We start from the raw sequence: 20,000 nt of genomic DNA on the forward strand, positions 1-20,000 counted from the left end.
GCAGAAATAATTAAACGAAATAAAATTGGATCATCCAAAAGAAAAACATAGCCCTCAGAAATTTAAAAAAAAAAAAAAAAAAAAAAAAATACGCGAGTCACAAATTGTGGGATTTCCTTTCTTTTTTGAGACCGGCCCTCTTTGCTAATCTTGCCTAAATAAGTCTAATGCGTTGCTGAGAGGGGCCATTAAAGATAAGTATGTGAAACTGCTCGTCTAACTATGTGAAATGATGGAAAGCTCCCCTTTCATGCATCTCTCTCTCTCTCTCTCTCTCACCTGAACTATCCCTGAAATGACCCACTTCTTTTAATACAATTCCGTATCCTTTTTATCACAAAGCGGACACAATGCTGTACGTGATTATCTTTGTTTCTTTTTAACTATGTTTAAAGACGATATCTTTAATTTTCTAACTTTAACTATAGCCTAATGTTTAAAGACGATTTCTTAATCTTTTTATTTATTAACTGTGTTTAAAGACGACATCTTATTTTCTTTATTTTAACCATGTTTAAAGACGATATCTTAATATTGTTATTATAACTATGATTAAAGACTATAGTATATATCTTATTTTTTTTATTTTAACTATGTTTAAAGACGATATCTTATTTTTTTTTATTTTAACTACGTTTAAAGACGGTATCTTATTTTTTTATTAAGCCTATTTGTTTAAATACGATATCTTATTTTTTTTATTTTGACTATGTTTACAGACGATATCATATTTTTTTTTTATTTCAAATAAGTTTAAAGACGATATCTTATTTTTTTTATCACGCACATAATAATATTCGAAATAAAAAAGTATTTATTCTACCAGTTCAAGAAGACGTCAATACTCACAATAAATATTTTATTGCTCCAAGGAAGTGAGACACACAGACTGACAGACAGACAGACAGACAGCCAGACAGCTAGACAGACAAAGATGTCCAGATGCTGCATCACGTACAAATATATATATATATATATATATATATATATATATATATATATATATATATATATATATATATATATATATATATATTAACTTTATCACATACACAATCGTTCTGTGCACTAGTAGAATTACTAAAAGGACCTCATTCAAACTGGATGGTATCCAATGGAGTATTTATTCAGAAAAAGTTACAAGCTTTCTTGGACAAACAGTCCACATTATCAAGTATCCGTACAATGAGCAGACGCGTAGTCCGGCTGTATTTATATCTGTGTGCTGGGTACTTTTAATCCTATAATCGCCTAGCTCCTCCTGTGTGACCCCCACCCCCTCGTGATCTTGGTCTTTCTCTGCTCCCTTCCTCCAGGTGTCGTTTTCCGTGCGTTCTCTTGCGTTTTTCCTTCGTTTCCTTGCTACCGTGGAGTATACGATTTTTCTACATATGCTGTCTTCAAAGCCGTTTCCGGTGTTCCCTGCCATTGTGTTGTTGGCGCAAGTTACGAAGCCGTTCTCTACAACCAGACTGGATGTTTTGTTGGTGTTCCTGTACAGAAAACTCATATTTTCCCAGTCTATTTTATGATCATTTTCCCAACAGTGTTTGGCGACTGCCGACGTCTGATTATAATGCCTTATTTTCTGCAAATGTTGTTTGCTTCGCTCTTTACATGATTTGATAATGTGGACTGTTTGTCCAAGAAAGCTTGTAACTTTTTCTGAATAAATACTCCATTAGATACCATCCAGTTTGAATGAGGTCCTTTTAGTAATATATATATATATATATATATATATATATATATATATATATATATATATATATATATGTATGTGTGTGTGTGTGTGTGTGTGTGTGTGTGTGTGTGTGTGTGAGTGTTTTTACCTTTACTAATGTGAGTAGTTTACGACAGGGTACTGACTTTGATAGTCTATGTAAGACTTGTTTGCGAATATTTTTTTTTGTATCATGAATGATATGTGCAATAAATAACGGCATGTCTGATACATGTACATCAGTGGAAATTCATTTCATAAGAGATAAGCCAGTACAGAGAATTTTATGTGAAAGTCAGAAAGGTAGTTAGTTAAACAATGTCACTTACATTCTCTTTCACGACAACAATGGTGCCTGACCAAACTCATTTAGTTAAATACGTTACACCATTTACATTTTCCTTGTCAACTACGACAAAGGAAATCCTGTTATCTAACAATAAATATTAGCTTCCGATTACTGGCCGCAATTTCTTCACAGTTGTGTTTTGGAGGGGAAATGAAATTCATCATGCTCTCACATGCTGAACTAAGTCCAGTTCGAACTCTTGCAGATATTAATACCTAGATTCATTTCTCACCTTTATAGTTGACACTAACAGATACAATAATTTCAAAAGTAGCCTGGCAATCAACCACATACGAAACAAATTTAGTCAGAAATCTAGTTATTTATTGGAACAACCTAAAAACTGAATTTGAAGAACTATTATTTTACTAGGATTAGAATTTAACATGTTAAATGTTGGAGATTAAATGTTGTTTATTCACACACACACACACACACACACACACACACACATATATATATATATATATATAGACAGACAGACAGATAGATAGATAGATAGATGGATAGATAGATAGATAGACAGATACATAAATAAACACGCATTAATACATTCATAAATAAACACACATACACACACACATATACATATAGATAGATAGATAGATAGATAGATAGATAGATAGATAGACAGATAGATAGATATATGTAAACATACATACATACACACACACACGTGTATATATATATACATATACATGTTGAATACGCCACTCATCAAGAAAATTAGTTCACAAGAACTAATCTATATTAAGCCCAAACGAGTATATGTACGTAAATGGATAAAGAGAAACTCGATAAAGATAAAGACGTCCTTGATATCCCTCATACGACAGATGATAAGAAATATTCATAGAAAGACACAAGACCATAATTAACGTAAGATAAATTTGCTAGAAACATGAAAATCATTATAATGAAGATGTTAAGATTCTCAACATGCAAAGAGGCTAGACTGTCCATGTTCTGCAACATCACCTTTAAAAGTATCAGACTAAAGTATTAAAGAAAACTGTAGTAACGGAAGGGCTATTTTATATATTTCGAAAACGAAATTCAGGTCACTAGGAATTTGTGTATTTGAATCCTGGTACATTTATATATAATTTTATATATATATATATATATATATATATATATATATATATATATATATATATATATATATATATATAATATATGTATATATACATATGTATGTGTGTGTGTGTTTGTGCGTCTGTTTACGTGTGTGCTTGCATTCAAACTAAGGTATTTACCACAACAGAGAAGAGAAGTCCCACAGAAAATGCAACGCCAACGTCACTGACACTCCTAATATAACTGTCAAATAGCAAATGAATGTTGTGCTGAAAAAATTCTACGTTAACTGCTTTTAGTCCCTTAACGATGGGCACACGAGCATCGTGCCGAATCCCCCTTTCACACAAACACTCCAAAATTTACCTCTATCTTGTGCGCAAATTCACCCCCTCCTAGATACTAACACCTTTCCCTTCCTGCGCCTCTTTCACACACTCTAGTCAGCACTTTCAAGATCTTCCTCTCCTCTTCACTTCCAAATTGTGGATGAGTTTCACCCACCTTGGGCCTTTTCCCTTTCATTCGCACTCGTCATCAAAGCGAAAGTACACTCCTTCTTCAGATAGCTGTCTTCTCAACGTTCCTACTTTATCATCCACAGACAATTGAAGTCTCTCGCCAGACGTTTTGCACAGAACTTGCTACCTTCCTTGCTTCACCTATTCTTTGACTTGCCTCTTGTCTCATGACACCATTATGTTCATTCCTGTATACCTGTACGAATCAGCTGTTTCCAGTAATTCACCATTATATTTGCATTCCCTGTACCATAGGCCTGTATTCTTCAACTTTATCCTCTAGCACATGCTTAAAAGTAACGTATTTAAGCAAGGATCAACCATTCCACACTCCTTTCTTATCCTGTAGCTTTGCACCTACATCTGATGTCCTTTCTCTGGTTCGTTGCATTATTCACCAGTGAAAATACTCAACAATCGCAGGCACATGACACATCCTTGTCTCATACCCACTTTTACATCAAGAAAGTCATTCTCCTACCTACATAGTCTAACTCTTGTGTCACTTCATAAGAGAAAATTTTAATCTTTTATGCTTCACATTTTCGAAACCCTCTACACAGCCTCTTTATTAATTCCTTCATAAGCTTTTCTAGGTCCATGCATGCCTAATACGAATTTTACCCTACAGCTTTAAAATTTCTGATATAATTGTTTCATAACACTCTGTTGATCCGCACACCCTCTTCCTTGTCTCTAAACCTACACTGTTCTTCCTTTCTCAATCCGATTTACACCTGTCTTAGTCTCTCTATCAGAATCCAGCCAAACCCCTTCCTTGGTATACTAAGCGATGTTTGGATTCCTTAAATCTTTTACTTGCCTATATTAAAATTATCTTTATATAACTGAAAAATCATTCTGCCCAACGATCTCTTCAGAGCTTACCTTACAACCCTTGGTAAACTAGTCAACAACAGATTCCCCTTCTTAATATGGTATCTCACACTTACACTCATCAACTTGTGTCTTTCTAGTCTTCAGCATTTTAATTGGCACCATCACTTCCTCGACAGTCACTTCCACAAGCATTATTAAGCTTAGACTAAACCTTTCCATCCTTTCGTCATTCATTTGTGCCCCCTTGTATATCGCTTCTCAACAAATTTCCAAAAAATCTAATTCATCGACCCATGGCTGTATTCGATTATGAAAGAATCCTACCCTATGGAACCTTATCTTATTTCTCCTAAAGATTTTGCTGACCTTCAGTCGCCTAATAACGTTATTTGCCTTCTTTTTCTCTCGTACTTTTTTTTGATTACCCTATAAATCCTCCTGTGTACCTGTACAAGAATTTCTCTCCCGGCGTACAACTGCACCTTAAGTAATCTCATTTTCGCTTCACTAAACATTCATCCCATTTCCTCATCCTACAATCCTACATTCATCCCATTTCCTCATCCTACAATCCTACATTCATCCCATTTCCTCATCCTACAATCCTACATCTCTCTGATTTTCACTTCGCCTTGCCTACTGTGCCTACAAACACTCCTTACAGTTCCTGCGACTTTATCACTGAATTTTCGAAACTGTCTATTTGACTTCAACCGTATTCCCATAATTTGTTTGTTACACACACCCACACCCACACACACACACACACACACACACATATATATATATATATATATATATATATATATATATATATATATATATATATATATATATATATATATATATATATATACTATATGACCAACCGGTGCTGCCCGGAAGAACTCTGAATGACATTCGATAAATTATCTCTCTCTCTCTCTCTCTCTCTGAATGACATTCGATAAATTCTCTCTCTCTCTCTCTCTCTCTCTCTCTCTCTCTCTCTCTCTCGCTTTCTCCTCCCTAACACCCTCTCTTCTCTCTCTTCTTCTCCTCTCATTCGTGTGGACAGGTTAGCGCCAATTTCGTGACAGTTGGCCGCTGTACTTCATCTGGGAAGCATCTCAGACGCTCTGATCAGAATATGAATAAATTATGTATAGGCGTTATTCATTTCACTGTTAGACCCTTCAACGCTATGTGTGGGCCGTTAAAAGTCCACATCTTACAATAAAAATCTAAAACAATACTTCTATGTGTTACAATAAAATTTGGTATAGGGCTAGGCCAATGATGTACTTTTTATGATATGTGTTACTATAATGAAGGTAAACTTCACTGTCCAATTCACAAAAAACTGAACCAACCTCTCATTTCTAATTTAAACTCATTCACTGATATTGTATGACAATAGATGTCGTTTTTATAAGAAATATTTAGTCTGTACTCTGTTATGCCTTTTCACTTCTTTCCTATTATTAAGTGAATTGCTGCAAGAGTTAGCTTTCCACCCTCTCACCATATTAAAAAGGGGGCACAACACATTACGGCTAACTTCAACTCGTGATACGTATTTTTATCATTGGTTTTTGGGACGTTTTTAACATAACATAATAAATCGTTTCATTATCTTTACAAAGACATAAAATTCCTTAAAATAGAATTGTGTATAAAGTTACACGTACGGCATCTATAAACTTTACAATAATGTAATTCTTTTCTTTCTTGGAGAAATGTTAGCCAACGTTTTTACATCACGCGTTGATAAAAGATATGAATTGACGTATATTCTTATTTTATTTTCGATATGTATTCCTTTTATGGGTGCTTGCTCTGGCAAAGTAGTATGTACTAGAGTTATGGAATTATTTGAGGTATAATGATATATCATCTCAACTTGTATAAAGTTACATGTATGGCATCTACAGTATATAATTGGCCAATTCATACAATAACGTAATCATGAATTAAACAAAATCTTTCCCTTCTTGGAGGAACGTTAACCAAACGGTTATTTACTGTTTTGAATAAATAAGCGTTGATAAAAGATAGAAATGAATATATATCATTCTAATATATAACCATAAACAATAATGAGTCAGGTGGTGGCTTCTGCTGGCTGAAATCATCGTGTTTAGCCACTACTACGCATGTGCAGACTCAGCTTCGCTTACTACAGAGAGAAATGATCGATTTAGATTTTCAGTGTAGATTTTACTAAGTTAATATACAATTACATTAATTATCATAAATTATAACCAAAATTCACATAAATTCTGATAAAAAACTGATGCTATAGGGGATTTATTGTTGTAGGTTAATCATACTTCTGGCAGCGCCAGAAGAAAAGGTGAAGTGTCAGATGAAAAATGAGAATAAACCCAGAAAACTGAAGGAAAAGATGACGTAAAAACGAAAATTGCATTTGTTTTGTCTGGGATTGTAAGTCTGTCACGGGGAAGGGGTTTGATTTTGAGTTAAAAACCTTTCTGGGGTGACATAGAGGCCGTGTGCAAAATTTTGTCTGGGTCTGTCAAGCAGTTTGAATTTCTATAGAAGCCAAACTAAAATACAAGCATTCACTTTATATGTACAGGTATATATGCATCTTTATATATATATATATATATATATATATATATATATATATATATATATATATATATATATATATATATATATATATATATATATGCCTGTTTCCTCCTTGGATGGTTGGTATCAGAAGGGTACGCATACTTGTGAAGGGCAAGGTGGAAGCGGTCCACATACCTAGAAAAGGTGAGCCGTTGTTTGCACCATTTACCTACTTGGATCAATGTATCTTACAAGTATGTACAGAGTGTGTTTATGTGTATGTGAATAACATAAGCGGTAGTCTATTTGTTTCCGTTGTATACTTTACATTAAATTTGAGTAAAACCCAATTCTGGCATATAACAAAAAAAGGCGTATGATTTATCTTTAAATGCAGTAACCGAAGTAAGGGGGAACCCTAATACCCTGACCTAGGCCTGAGATGAAGGGGACTAGAATCGAAAGGCAAATAACTGAGACTATTACAAAATGGGTGGTTTCAAAAAGACATTTTAACGTTTATTGCTACATCATTTAGTTAAAGCCTTTGAAGACTGAATGTTATCTACGCATTTCCGCTAAATGCACTGAGCAATTATCAGAAAACTATAAAAAAGGAATGCGTAGAAATGCGAAGAATGGACACATTGTCATAAATTCGATGTCAATGGCCATATTTCAAGATACACACACAGACAGTGACGTATTTGGTACGCTAACATATAAAAGTCTACTGAAACATATATACATCTGCAGGTTAATTAATGGTTTCAAAAGTACTTCCAGCTTCATATGCCTCATCGTCACCAGAAATATTGCTAGAATATACCTTTCATCCTCATAAAAAAGTATATGAAACAAAAATAGTAGTCAGTGGATTCCAAAAACATGGATGAATAGCCAGTACTTCAACCGCGCAAGTAACCATTTAATAATGCGTCACAAAGTTCAACAACTGGAAAAACAACAACACAGGTCTATTGTAATTATACAAACAGAGGCATCCGCCCAAAATTCCGCATCCAAAAATTCCCTTCCCTCTCCAAGATAAAACGTAACAAAGTACTTACTGAGTCTGGATATCTTGAAGGCGTCTGCAGTACTAATGATGTCAACATAAGCATGTAGCTGAGAACGCCTCCCAGTCGAGTTCAGATTGTACTCGTTCATGGCGTGAAGGAACGCGCCCTGAATCTCTCGAGAGTCCTTGTCGAAGATAGCCCCTGAAATAGGACGGAATGGGATGAGGGATTTGACTCCTGAATTCAGGTCCCATCTGCAATGAAGAAGTTCGTCTAAAATTATTAATACCTGTAAAAAGCCTATACAACATCTACAAAGTTTTACCCCTCCATGTAGATGCCGATGAAAGAGAGACTGAATGAATGAAGAATTGATAGTTTTAATTTGAAATCAATAAAATGTATAAAGCTGTTGGAAAAGTTATATCAATTAGCAAGGTTTCCTATCAAATCTCTTTATTGGATAATGACTGTTCCGTAAAATTAAATTACTACATCTCTGTCATGACACGTACTACTAACCAATAAGAGTACGGAAATTGAAAGTATCGATCCAAATTCGGTAGGGGGTGTTTACGTACCATCTCTAGGATTGGGAGTTTTTGTCTAGCCCGCCTCTGTCTAAATGGATACATTAGTAGGCCAATAGTACTGTCATAAGATGGAAAAATACATGAGATAACAGGTTTTACACAAGTACCTTAAAAGCCGACTGGAAAATATGTGTATAACGAAGAATCTCATAAACAAAATCAGAAATTATATATATATATATATATATATATATATATATATATATATATATATATATATATATATATATATATATATATATATATATATGTATTTTATATATATATATATATATATATATATATATATATATATATATATATATATATATATATAATGTATCAGCTGCAAGTCTATTTGTGTGTATTACAAACGTGTGTGTTCGTACATGTTAGTATATTAGTTTACATATGATAAACTCTACATACTAGTTACGTATAAGAACTCTCCGTATTAATGTCGTACTAATTTGTCTGTTACTGAAAACCCATAAGTTTTCCTGATCGGAACTCTGCAATACTGAGTGAGAGAGAGATTTAGTAATAAGCTAATCTTTAAATATCTTCTTTTATGACGTCAAAGACAACCGTTTTATAAAAATTGTCGGACTTTAGAAAGTCGACATCAAAGTCTGAAGCTATGAATTTTTTCAGTGCTTAGCAGATCCCAATATTTTTCTTTATTCCTATCTAAACTTTGCAGATTTCGAAGGACTAAAAAAAAGGCTGATCTCAAGAAGAGCTTCAATGCTCATGTGCAGCCAAAGATTTGGCGAAAGTTTTTTGAGAATAGTAAAAGATTTATACACAGGAAAGTGTTCATGGAGTTGCCAGGAGGTAGAGTAAATACATTAACAGAAATTCTATTCAGAAGGTGTCATTTTTTTTACAGATGAAATTCAGGCAAACCTTGCAATTGAGCTCATGCTTTCTTTAACTTCAGAGGCTTTTTCAAAGTGTAGCAAACAAATTACTCGGCTTCACCACTACACTGAGTCCGTGAAGGGAGAGGAATTTCCTCTCAGTATATTCCCGAGTAAATCAACTTGGCCGTGAGGATTGGATACCAAATAAAATCCAAACAGTGGAAAATCCTCAGTCGTGACCCTCAAAAGCAAAGGACATTTTGTCTTTTATTTATTTATTTTTTTTATTTCAGGGAAATTCTTGGTCTTCTCATTTTGCCACCAAGGCCAAAAATATTGTTTGAAAGGTTTTATAATCACAATTAAGCTACATACTTCGTCTCTACTCAATTCATTTCGTCCTCTTGTGCGTCCCATCCAAGGCGAAATCAGGCAACAACTTTTGTTGCACACTTTGCCTACAACTTGTTTATCTTCTACCCCTTCTAGATCACTTTAGATTTTCGAAAGTCTCATATCCCTATCCATTTCACTACGCAAAATATTGTATTTTCCTCCGAAGGTAAAACCTTCCATAGTTATCATGAATTGTGTTACAGCTTGTTTATTTCCTAAAACGACGGTGAAATACCAATGACCCAGTTTGAGCTAGTCTCGAATACTACATGCAGCAGCCGGTGACTGCCTGGTCGCCGGGCAGTCCTTAAGGGCGAGAATAAAATATCAGTACTTATTCACAAAACGCTGCCCCCAGCGCCATCTATTGGTTGCGCTATATATTGGTAACATGACAAGTGAAAAAAATGGACTGTTGAATTCTTAGGCATGGAGGAGCAAGGATCGAAGACAATTCTTAATCGGTTTTTACGCGTGACTTTCAAATTCAGTCCTATGAAAATAACCAGAGGAACAATTCATGAGCGAAACGTTTTATTAATCGCCAAAAATGAACAAAATCGAGCACGCAGTAAGATTATACATGTCGTCGCCACTACGATTTTCACCCTTGCAAATGATGCCATCGCCCTGCATAGTCGGAAGGTCCCGTGCAGAAAATAACGCCTAGTTTAGCATTTGATTTTAGCCAAATTTTCATGCTGTTATAACATAATATTCCACATTAAGAGCATTCAGGCCGTTTTTTAAAACCTACCTTGTCCAATCTCATTTTTTTTAACCCTTCCCTCTCAGAATTGAATTATATTATTGCATATTCCGTAAATTATACAACGAAACTTCACCCTGCTTGCATGAATTATCATAAAAATACAGATATATTTCACTCTACTTTTTGGCTCATTCCTCAATGTCTAACCATAACAAGCATTAAATGTTTCAACATTTACTTCCAAGAGCAAAATAAAGCCTCTGAAATTCCTTCCTGTAAACGCTGAGGTCAGCCCCCTAATAAAGTCGAGTGTCTTTCCGATTTCAGTTGGAGACATCCAGGGTAACAGAGGATGATTCGATTATTTTATTTTATTTCATAAGAAGCGACGGAGACGAGTTTATCATCAATATTCTTTCGATGTATTTGAACCTCATAACCAAGAACTAAAAGTTGTCCAGACCGCTGCAGATCTGCTTATCGGTGCCATATGGTTGTCATTCAATACGTGGTTCGTTTTGTAGATAATTTTGACGTGTTCTGAAATTGCCTATCACTGAATTAGCTCTTAAATGCATAAAGTACTCACATAGTACTTAGAAGAATCATACTACTTTTTTCTCAAAGACATGCTTTAACACAAGCGCTAATCTAGTACTACTGAGGTAATGAAAATAAACAACTTATAAATGAATTCCCTAGAGTGGAAAAAATTATTCGGTTTCCAGCCTTATTATCATACTCGATATATACTCAGTATATAACTCTTCCTCATTTCCCAGTTGACGTGTCACCTGATCCTGGGCTTAAGAGTAGAAGGTTCATCCTAAAACTCTGTCTACTTTTGGGTAGGAAATTTTCTTTAAAGAAGATGACAGTTACCTCTGCATCAAATGAGTTGTCTTTCGAGATCATTCAGTTGATACAGATGTTATAGGATAATGCATCTATGGTCTCGCATTATTTACCAGAAATAATGTACAAGAATCTGTGAATGGAAGCCCTGTTTTCAAATACTCTACAGTAAATGCCAAATGTATTCAGGATTAGTTGTCAGAATACAGATGACAGCTGGGACCTCTTATTGCATTATAGGCAAAGCAGAGTGATGCACTAGGATCTCTACTCACCCACCTCCCTACGGAAATAAAAATGTAAACATTCAGTGAAATCAAATCATTATATTTATGGGCACTTTCACTTGATATTTTGCTACAAAATGAATGTTTTAATATGACAGATCGTGCTGTTAAATGAGCTAATCTACTTTGGTAAAGGATTTCTCATGAACAAATGTGGCAGTATGGCATCCCGCGGATTCTTGTGGGCCCTGAAATCATGGGGCCCAGAGAATTCTGGGGTTTCTAGAATCGTGAGAGCCCTGAAACTCTCGAGATCATTTCTTAAGCAGTTCTTGATTCACGGAAACTCGTCACCCCAATTCTACAAACATTATAAACAAAGTCAGTATTATTTGTTAATGATTTTCAAGAACAACTCCAGAAAAATCGTCTTCAAAGTGGCAGAGCAATGACCTGGAATTTGTGGCAGAGCAGTGACCTGGAATTTGTCAGGTCCGTGGTTCGATGATGCCTGCGTCACACAGGTCATTTCAGCTGTGAATCGGTATCAGCGTATCAGCGCTATCTCTTATCAAATAAATGAAAATGGAGCAGGTAACCCAATACCCATACACCTTTTGAGAACTGAAAGGGTCTATCATTCTGGCATATGTAATTTTATGTATACATGAGTGGGAATAACACCCCAGAATGATAGGCCTTTTTAGTTCTCAAAAAGTCTATAGGTATAGAGTTACCTGTCCTATTTTCTTTTACTGATATGATATATATATATATATATATATATATATATATATATATATATATATAGATAGATAGATAGATAGATAGATAGAGAGATAGATAGATAGAGAGAGAGAGAGAGAGATATACATATATATATATATATATATATATATATATATATATATATATATATATATATATATTATATATTATATATATATTTATATTTATATATGTATAAATACATGTATATATGACAGTGGTTGCTATGCCTATTTGTGCTTATAAACGTGTGTATATCCTTATGTATGAATAAGAACTTTAAGCATAAACAACATAAATACTGGAAAGTCATAAATTTTCCTACGTGGAGCTTTCGCAACGCTGAATATATTGGAGACAACATAAGGAAAACAACTTGTAAAGAAAAATGTAACTAAAGAAACACTGAAAATAAAAAGAAACAGGGGGACGAATGTCCGAAATAACTGAATCCTAGTTTGCGATGTGAGCTTTATCCACTAGTGGATCTTGGGGGGGGGAACACCTGGGCACGTGGCCCCCTCCCATGAAAAATAATGGCAAAATAATAATATTGAAGATAGTAGATAATAACATAAATGAGAAATATTAAAATGGGAAAAAATAAAAAATAGAAATAAATACATACATATATATATATATATATATATATATATATATATATATATATATATATATATATATATAACTTAATCACGAAAATATGTGATGAATATATGTGATGTGTGAAACACTGTGTGTGTGTGTGTGTGTCCTTTGTGCAGACTCTGTGTAAAGGACGTGTGTGTGTGTGTGTGTATGTACAATATGATAATTGGTGGCCTCCCATGAAATTTTTCTGGATCCGTTAGTGGCTTTATCATACATTAGAGACACTGGGAAGAATAAACAGAATTACTGATAATTATCCTTGACGAATCTAAAATTTTACCCTTATTATTCGCAGCATTAGTATGGAGAGAGGGAGAGAGAGAGAGAGAGAGAGAGAGAGAGAGAGAGAGAGAGAGAGAGAGAGAGAGAGAGAGAGAGAGAGAGAGAGAGAGTACGAAATAGCTGAAATGCATCTGTGCACTCTTTTCTGTATGAATGTCAAAGACAATCGCTGAAAAAATAAGCTTCAAACGAAAGAAATATGACTTCAAAACATAAAGCAATATACTTTTCAATGTTTGCCAGACTTCATAAAAAAATTCTCCCTTAATCCTATCTAAGCATTTCAACTTTAGAGGGAACTATCAAAAACACATCTCAAGAAGAGAATCAGCGTTCGTATGCAGTCAAAGATATTGCAAAAAAAAGTTTATTGAGATTTACAAAAGGCCTTTTTTTTTCACAGGAGTTGCCGGAAGGCGACGAAAATAAACACATTATCCGAAATCCATTGTGAACGCGTCATTTGCTTTTGGAGATGAAAATCACGTTATTGCCATTGATCTCAATCTTTCCTAACTACCTGGAGCTCTTTAAAGTATGGAGATTGCAAATCATCTGATGCTACATCTACTGTTAGAGTGGAACTAGGTATTTTCTCTAGTATATTCTTGAATAAATCGATCCGCCCTGAGGGCTGGATATTAACCAAAATTATATATCGAAAAAGTCCGCAGTCATAACCATCAAAAGCAATGGATTCTTTTTATTTAAACATTTTTCTATATTTGGGAAAAATCTTTGACCTTCCTATGTCATTCTTTAGCTTACAATTTATTTAAAAGCGCTTCTATTAATTGTTAAGCAATGAAATTCGTTTCCCTTGTCCATTTATTTTGTCCAATTTTCTCTTCCTTCCATAGTGAAATCAGGTGACAACTTGAGTTGTACTTGTGCGTTTTATCTCTAGTTTATATATTCTCTATTATTCAAAGTCAATTTGAGGAGATTTTCGAAATTCTCAAGTCCATATGCATATGACACAACAAAACATTGTACCTTCATCCGAATGTGTAGCCTGCTTTATCATAAATGGCGTTACAGCTTGTTTAACTTCTCAAACGAGAGAAGTTTAAGCCAGTCTCGAATACTTCGTATAGCCTCAGGCGGCCACGTGGGCCCCGGGCCATCCTTTCAGGAGAGAAAAAAATATCAGTAAACATTTAAAAAAAAGCTCCCCTGTAAGAGGTGGACGATTCCACTCTACGAATGGGAAGAGAGGATCGTAAACTATTCTTAATTATCGGCTTTTTTCACGGGATTTTTCAATATAATTGTCGGGAAATGCATGGAGAAACAATTTATCACAGAGATCTTTTATTTCATTAGCATACGTGAACAAAATCGAGTACGCAGTAAATTTGTTATTTGTTCTCACGATCATTTTCACTCGCGTAGATAATGCAACCTCTTAGGTAAAGTCGGCAGATTTCGAACCGCAAAATAATGTCAAGATTCACCATTTCATTTTAGCGTAGTTCTCATGCTTTTGTAACGTAACATTCCGTATTAAAAGCAACCGGATTTGTCTATTTCAATCCCACCTTATTCAGAGTTATTTTACCTGTACTTTAACCTCTCCTCGTTATTAAAATTATATTACTGCCTCCTTGTTAGGAAGGTAATAAAAAATACTACAGACACATTTCACTTTCTTTTCAGACTCATCCCTCATAGTCTTGCCATTCTAAGCAAAATAAACCCATTGAAATTCCTTCCGTAAACGAGGATGTCAGTCCCCAAGTAAAGCTGAATTTGTCTTTTCCATTGAAACTTTCCTTTTTTTTAAAGTGAGCCAACTTTGCGCCCTAAAATAATCCACAGAATTTCTACATTTCCCGAGTGTCAAAGTCAATAGTGGTTGATTCCATTATTTGATATAATTTCATGAGCAGTGACGAATTTGAGTTAATCATTAATGTTCTTTGGATATATTTAGACAACTGACTCAAGGTCGACATCTGCTTATCATATGATGTCTCTTTCATTCAATACGAGTTATATTTTAGCTAATTGCGATGTATTCTGGGTATTGCCTTACGGTGAACGTGCTCTTAAATACATAATTTGCTGGCAGAGCAATTGGTCTATTCGTGGAATTTTATTTCATGATCACTTATTCACGACTGTGAGTACGGTATTACTGCATTAATGAAATTCATTAGCATTCATGTTCCTTGTGCAATTATGCAGTTACCTACTGTAAGTAACTTATAAATGAATTCCCTGGAGCGAAAAATACATCCGGTTAACACCCACATGACACCCACTTTATTCTCAATTCTTAACCATTCGGATTTTGCTGAAGTTGCTTCTTAATCTTCAGTCTAATTTTGGATAAAACATTTTATTTTAAAAACTTTGCGTTTTCCCCGGCCTTATCTGAGTTACTTTTCAAAATATCGTTCTAGAATATCATACGACGGATATTTTAGGACAACAGATCGATCGCCTTGCTTATTTACCGTGAAGATTTACAAGAATTAGTAAAGGGAAATCTTATTTAAGAATACCCTACTCCAAATACCAAAGGATATTTTGGATGGGTTGTTGGAATACGGATCAGATTAGAGAAATTTTAAAGCACGAGAAGCCCTCAGCAAAGCATAGCAATGCACTCAGTTCCCTAGACCCCCCTAGGGGGAAAAAGTTAATAGTTAATGGTATTAAATCTTCACATTTATTAGCCTTTTCAATCAAAATTAAAAATCTGCAGCTGAACGTGGAGAAACTTTTGTTAAGTGGGGAGAGAGAGAGAGAGAGAGAGAGAGAGAGAGAGAGAGAGAGAGAGAGAGAGAGAGAGAGAGAGAGAGAGAGAGATCATAAACAAATATGGCAGCATGACGTCCGTGGATATTAGTACTGCTAGTACTAGGCGCACCAGACATGGCATTCCCCCGAATATAAAACATAAGATTCTGATTATTAGCCCCCTCGTTAACACTACTTCTCTCTAGAGGTGTAGGTACAGGATGAAAAGTCTATCCAAATCCAACAGGAACCGCTCACGCCGGAGCCTCAGTAGAGTTAGGTATTTTCTCCCTACACTTAGCCGGAGTTTCCTCAGTTCTAGGAGCCGTCAACTTTATTACTTCAACATGCGATCTCCGGGTATAATTATAGATCGATTACCCATATTTATATGAGCTGTTGGGGAACCTAGAATCCTGGGGAACCTAAAATCGTGAAAGAGTCCTTGAAACTAGGAGCCCATGGGCCACTGTCCACTTTGCCCATGTCTTAAAACGTTCCTTGATCAGAGAGACTATGATCAAGACAGTTCTACAAACGTAAATAATCTCAGTGTCATGTAATCAAAATTACTAAAAATCTCTGAGACAAACTTCCCCAAGATTCATTTTCTTCAAAGTGCTACAGCTCGGGTCTCACATACTTAAGGTCTGTGGTTCAATCATGGCCAGCTATGAATGGGTATCATAGCTAGCTCAGGTCAAGTACATCTGTCTTGAGTAATCACTGTACTTTCAAAGATTTTGCACCAGATTCTCTACTTATGCTCGCTACCGGTTAGTAATGTATTAGTTTTATTTAATTCGATCCTTATTTCTCCACCAGACTCTGACCTTGAAATACTTCCACACTTTGAAAGAAGGTGCTTTAAAATTGAAAACAGTCTGTGGCCATGATGGAGGAACATAGGCCATACAGCTTCCTCGCTAAAAAAAGAATAAAACTCACGAAAAAATATACTGACAGACGTAGCATATTAACCTGAATGAATTTTTATAGCATTGTATGGGTTAATAGTGTCGGATTAGGTCAGGGTGCGTTTTTATGCTTGAGGCCATCCTTTAGTAGACAAATACTTGTTTTCTCAGAATTGTTTAACACTTCAGAATTTCATTTTTATTTTTTTTTTTTGGCTGGTTCAATATTTTAGATTTGTATATTTAAACAGTGTTTTCAGAACTGTTTTTGAATTTCAATTTTTTTTTTTTTTTGGCTGGTTCAATATTTAAATTTAAAAAAAGTTTTTAAAAAGTCAGTTTAACGCCCAATATGAATGATAATTTACTACTCTGAGTATTACAGGAAAGATTCAGATTCCAGCTCCTCATTGCAACTATATTTGTTCAAATTTAGACTTTTTTTACGTTTACAGGGTGGAGAGACAAGCATAAACTTGCATGATGCAGATTCGAATGCGTTGCAACCATTATATGAATATGTTCACTAAATGCATATAAAAATTTTCAAACATATGCGTTATACTGATTTTCAAATGTCCGATGGAATGTTTAATAAATCCCACATGGAATTATTACCTTCGTGCGGTAATGAGAAATTGTGTTTGATACATCTAATATGAAATATTTATTTTACAAGTGATACGAAATAATTCTGAGCATGTAATGTGAGGGGCACAGTTTCATTCAGGCTACTTAACATGAAACAGAATGTTAATTAACAGGCACAAATTAGGAATTGCAAGCACTTAGCATAAAATTATTTGTTTTGCTCCCCAAATACAGAAAGCATTTTCATACAACTATCAAGTAATTAATTCATTTCAGATATTATTAAATGATTATTTTTTACATCTAATGCTAAAATCATAGTTTTTCACATATCTCATAAATCAGTACCTTTATGCAGCTATTATGTAAGAATTACAAGACATGTTTCTTTCGCAGAGTTGAAATGAATCAATGGGTTTCATTAATAGGTTTGTCCGCCAAGAAAATAAAAAAAAAAAATACCTCAGCACATATGGCTGTGTGGAAAAAATTGAAAAAAATTCCCCAGTACATATAACTGTGAATAAACTTTTTTGAAAAATTTAAATCTATAAATATAAAAAAATACACCTGTACAAATAACTGTGAATAAATTTCTTTTAAAATAAGTTTTTATATATAAAAAAATACGCCTGTACGTATAACTATGTGAATAAAAAAATTAAAAGCCTAAAAAAATTTTAAAAATAATAAATAAAAACCTAAAAATAAAAAAATTAATAAAAATAAATCAAATCACAGTTTTTCACATATCTTATAAATCAGTATCTTTATGCAGCTATTATGTAAGAATTACATCACGTTTTTTCACACAGCTGAAATGAATCAATAGGTTTCATTAATAAGATATTCCGCCAGGAATGGAAGTTGTAAGATTCAATGGCACGTGAGATTCATACTGTAAAGACAAGAACGTATGTCACCACTGAACTCCTTGAACTAAATTCTGAATTACTTCCCAGAGACTTAAAAGGAAATGGAAGTATATACAGTATCTGAAGGCAATCGTAAGTATGTTTTGTATCATATCAGACTGCAAATGTATAAGTACTGCAAATAACGAAGGCCAAGGCCATGCATATAAAGCATATTGTTTAAAATGATATATGGATAAAAAGTCGACGAATGTTCACGTTCCAATCGATAATAGGAGAAAAGACCCATCAGGTGAAATTGCGTTTTTTTTTCTGTTTTTATTTAAACATTTTTGCGCATGGGCACTTCACAAAGTGAAGATGACAATAGACCCCGCTGTCATCTTAAAAGTGACCTTGTACACTTTTTACACTTATTTTGTTTATTTCTGTTGACTGAATGAAAATGCTGGATTTGAAACAGAGTGTAAAGGGAAAAGCACTTACGAAGGTGCTTCAATGTGTCATTTTTATACCACAGCATAAACGTGAAGAGAAGTGTGCTAGTAGGTTTATTTTTGAGAGTTCAGATACGCAGTTCAAAATACACAGGGAAAGAAATTAATTACATAAAAGTTGGTTTTATGAATGGTTCCTAAAAGATTTCTTTATTAGCAAGGAAAAATGGAATCAAGAATAAGGTTACAACTACCATAAGACAGAAAAGTAAAATAAATCACTAACAACCGAAAAGATGATTAAATCTCTCATTTTACTCATACATTCAGGAAGAAAAGATGCCGTAACAAAAGCAAAGATAATAAATGAACCAAGAACAAGGTAGTTTATATCATTCTGCTGGGGTGTGGTTGTCTGTCACGTCTGAAAATCGTATCGTGAGGGCAATCTAAAGATGACTGTAGTAGCTAATGCAAAATAGAAAGAGGTGCTTTAACATATCAAAAGAGAAAAACCAAACACAAAATTTCACTTAATGGGTCTTAGTCTTTTAATAAATATGATATTTTTGGCTTCTTAAAACATGCATTTGTATTATCTATAAATTCATGCAAATAGAATGATAGATAGCGCATGCATTTTCAGCACAGGACGAAATATATGAAATGTAGCGTCCGTCTGAAATGGATGGATGCCACTTGCGCACTGAGAATGCAAATGAGCGTTACACACCGAAGCATACAGTACGTGTTAGTTAGTACCTTAGGTAAAGGCGAGGACAGTAAGTTCAAGCATCATATTTCGCATGGACTTCCTTCAAAGCGGATCCGTTGACGCAGAAATGGATTCTGAATCCATCTTTTTGTCGTGCCAGTTACCGTTACAGCTTTAGTTAAGTGCCTGCCAAGTCATCATGTTATCTTGGAAATATTTTTCTCCCAGCACAACACCCTAAACATATGCATGTGTCAGACGCCTCCCAAAAAGCAGAAACGTCCCAAGGCG

The 20,000-nt window shown here is 34.5% G+C and overlaps 1 protein-coding gene across 1 annotated transcript in view; it reads right to left on the bottom strand.

Annotated features, from left to right (window-relative positions):
* LOC136830262 (glutamate receptor 1-like) overlaps positions 1 to 20,000 on the bottom strand; it is a 311,900-nt gene that overhangs the window by 222,820 nt on the left and 69,080 nt on the right. Inside the window, 1 exon segment of the mRNA XM_067089627.1 lies at positions 8,146 to 8,298. Within this exon segment, the coding sequence (XP_066945728.1) occupies positions 8,146 to 8,298 (153 nt within the window).

Source organism: Macrobrachium rosenbergii, chromosome 4 (genome assembly GCF_040412425.1).
Source record: "Macrobrachium rosenbergii isolate ZJJX-2024 chromosome 4, ASM4041242v1, whole genome shotgun sequence".
In the NCBI taxonomy this organism is placed as follows: Eukaryota; Metazoa; Arthropoda; class Malacostraca; order Decapoda; family Palaemonidae; genus Macrobrachium; species Macrobrachium rosenbergii.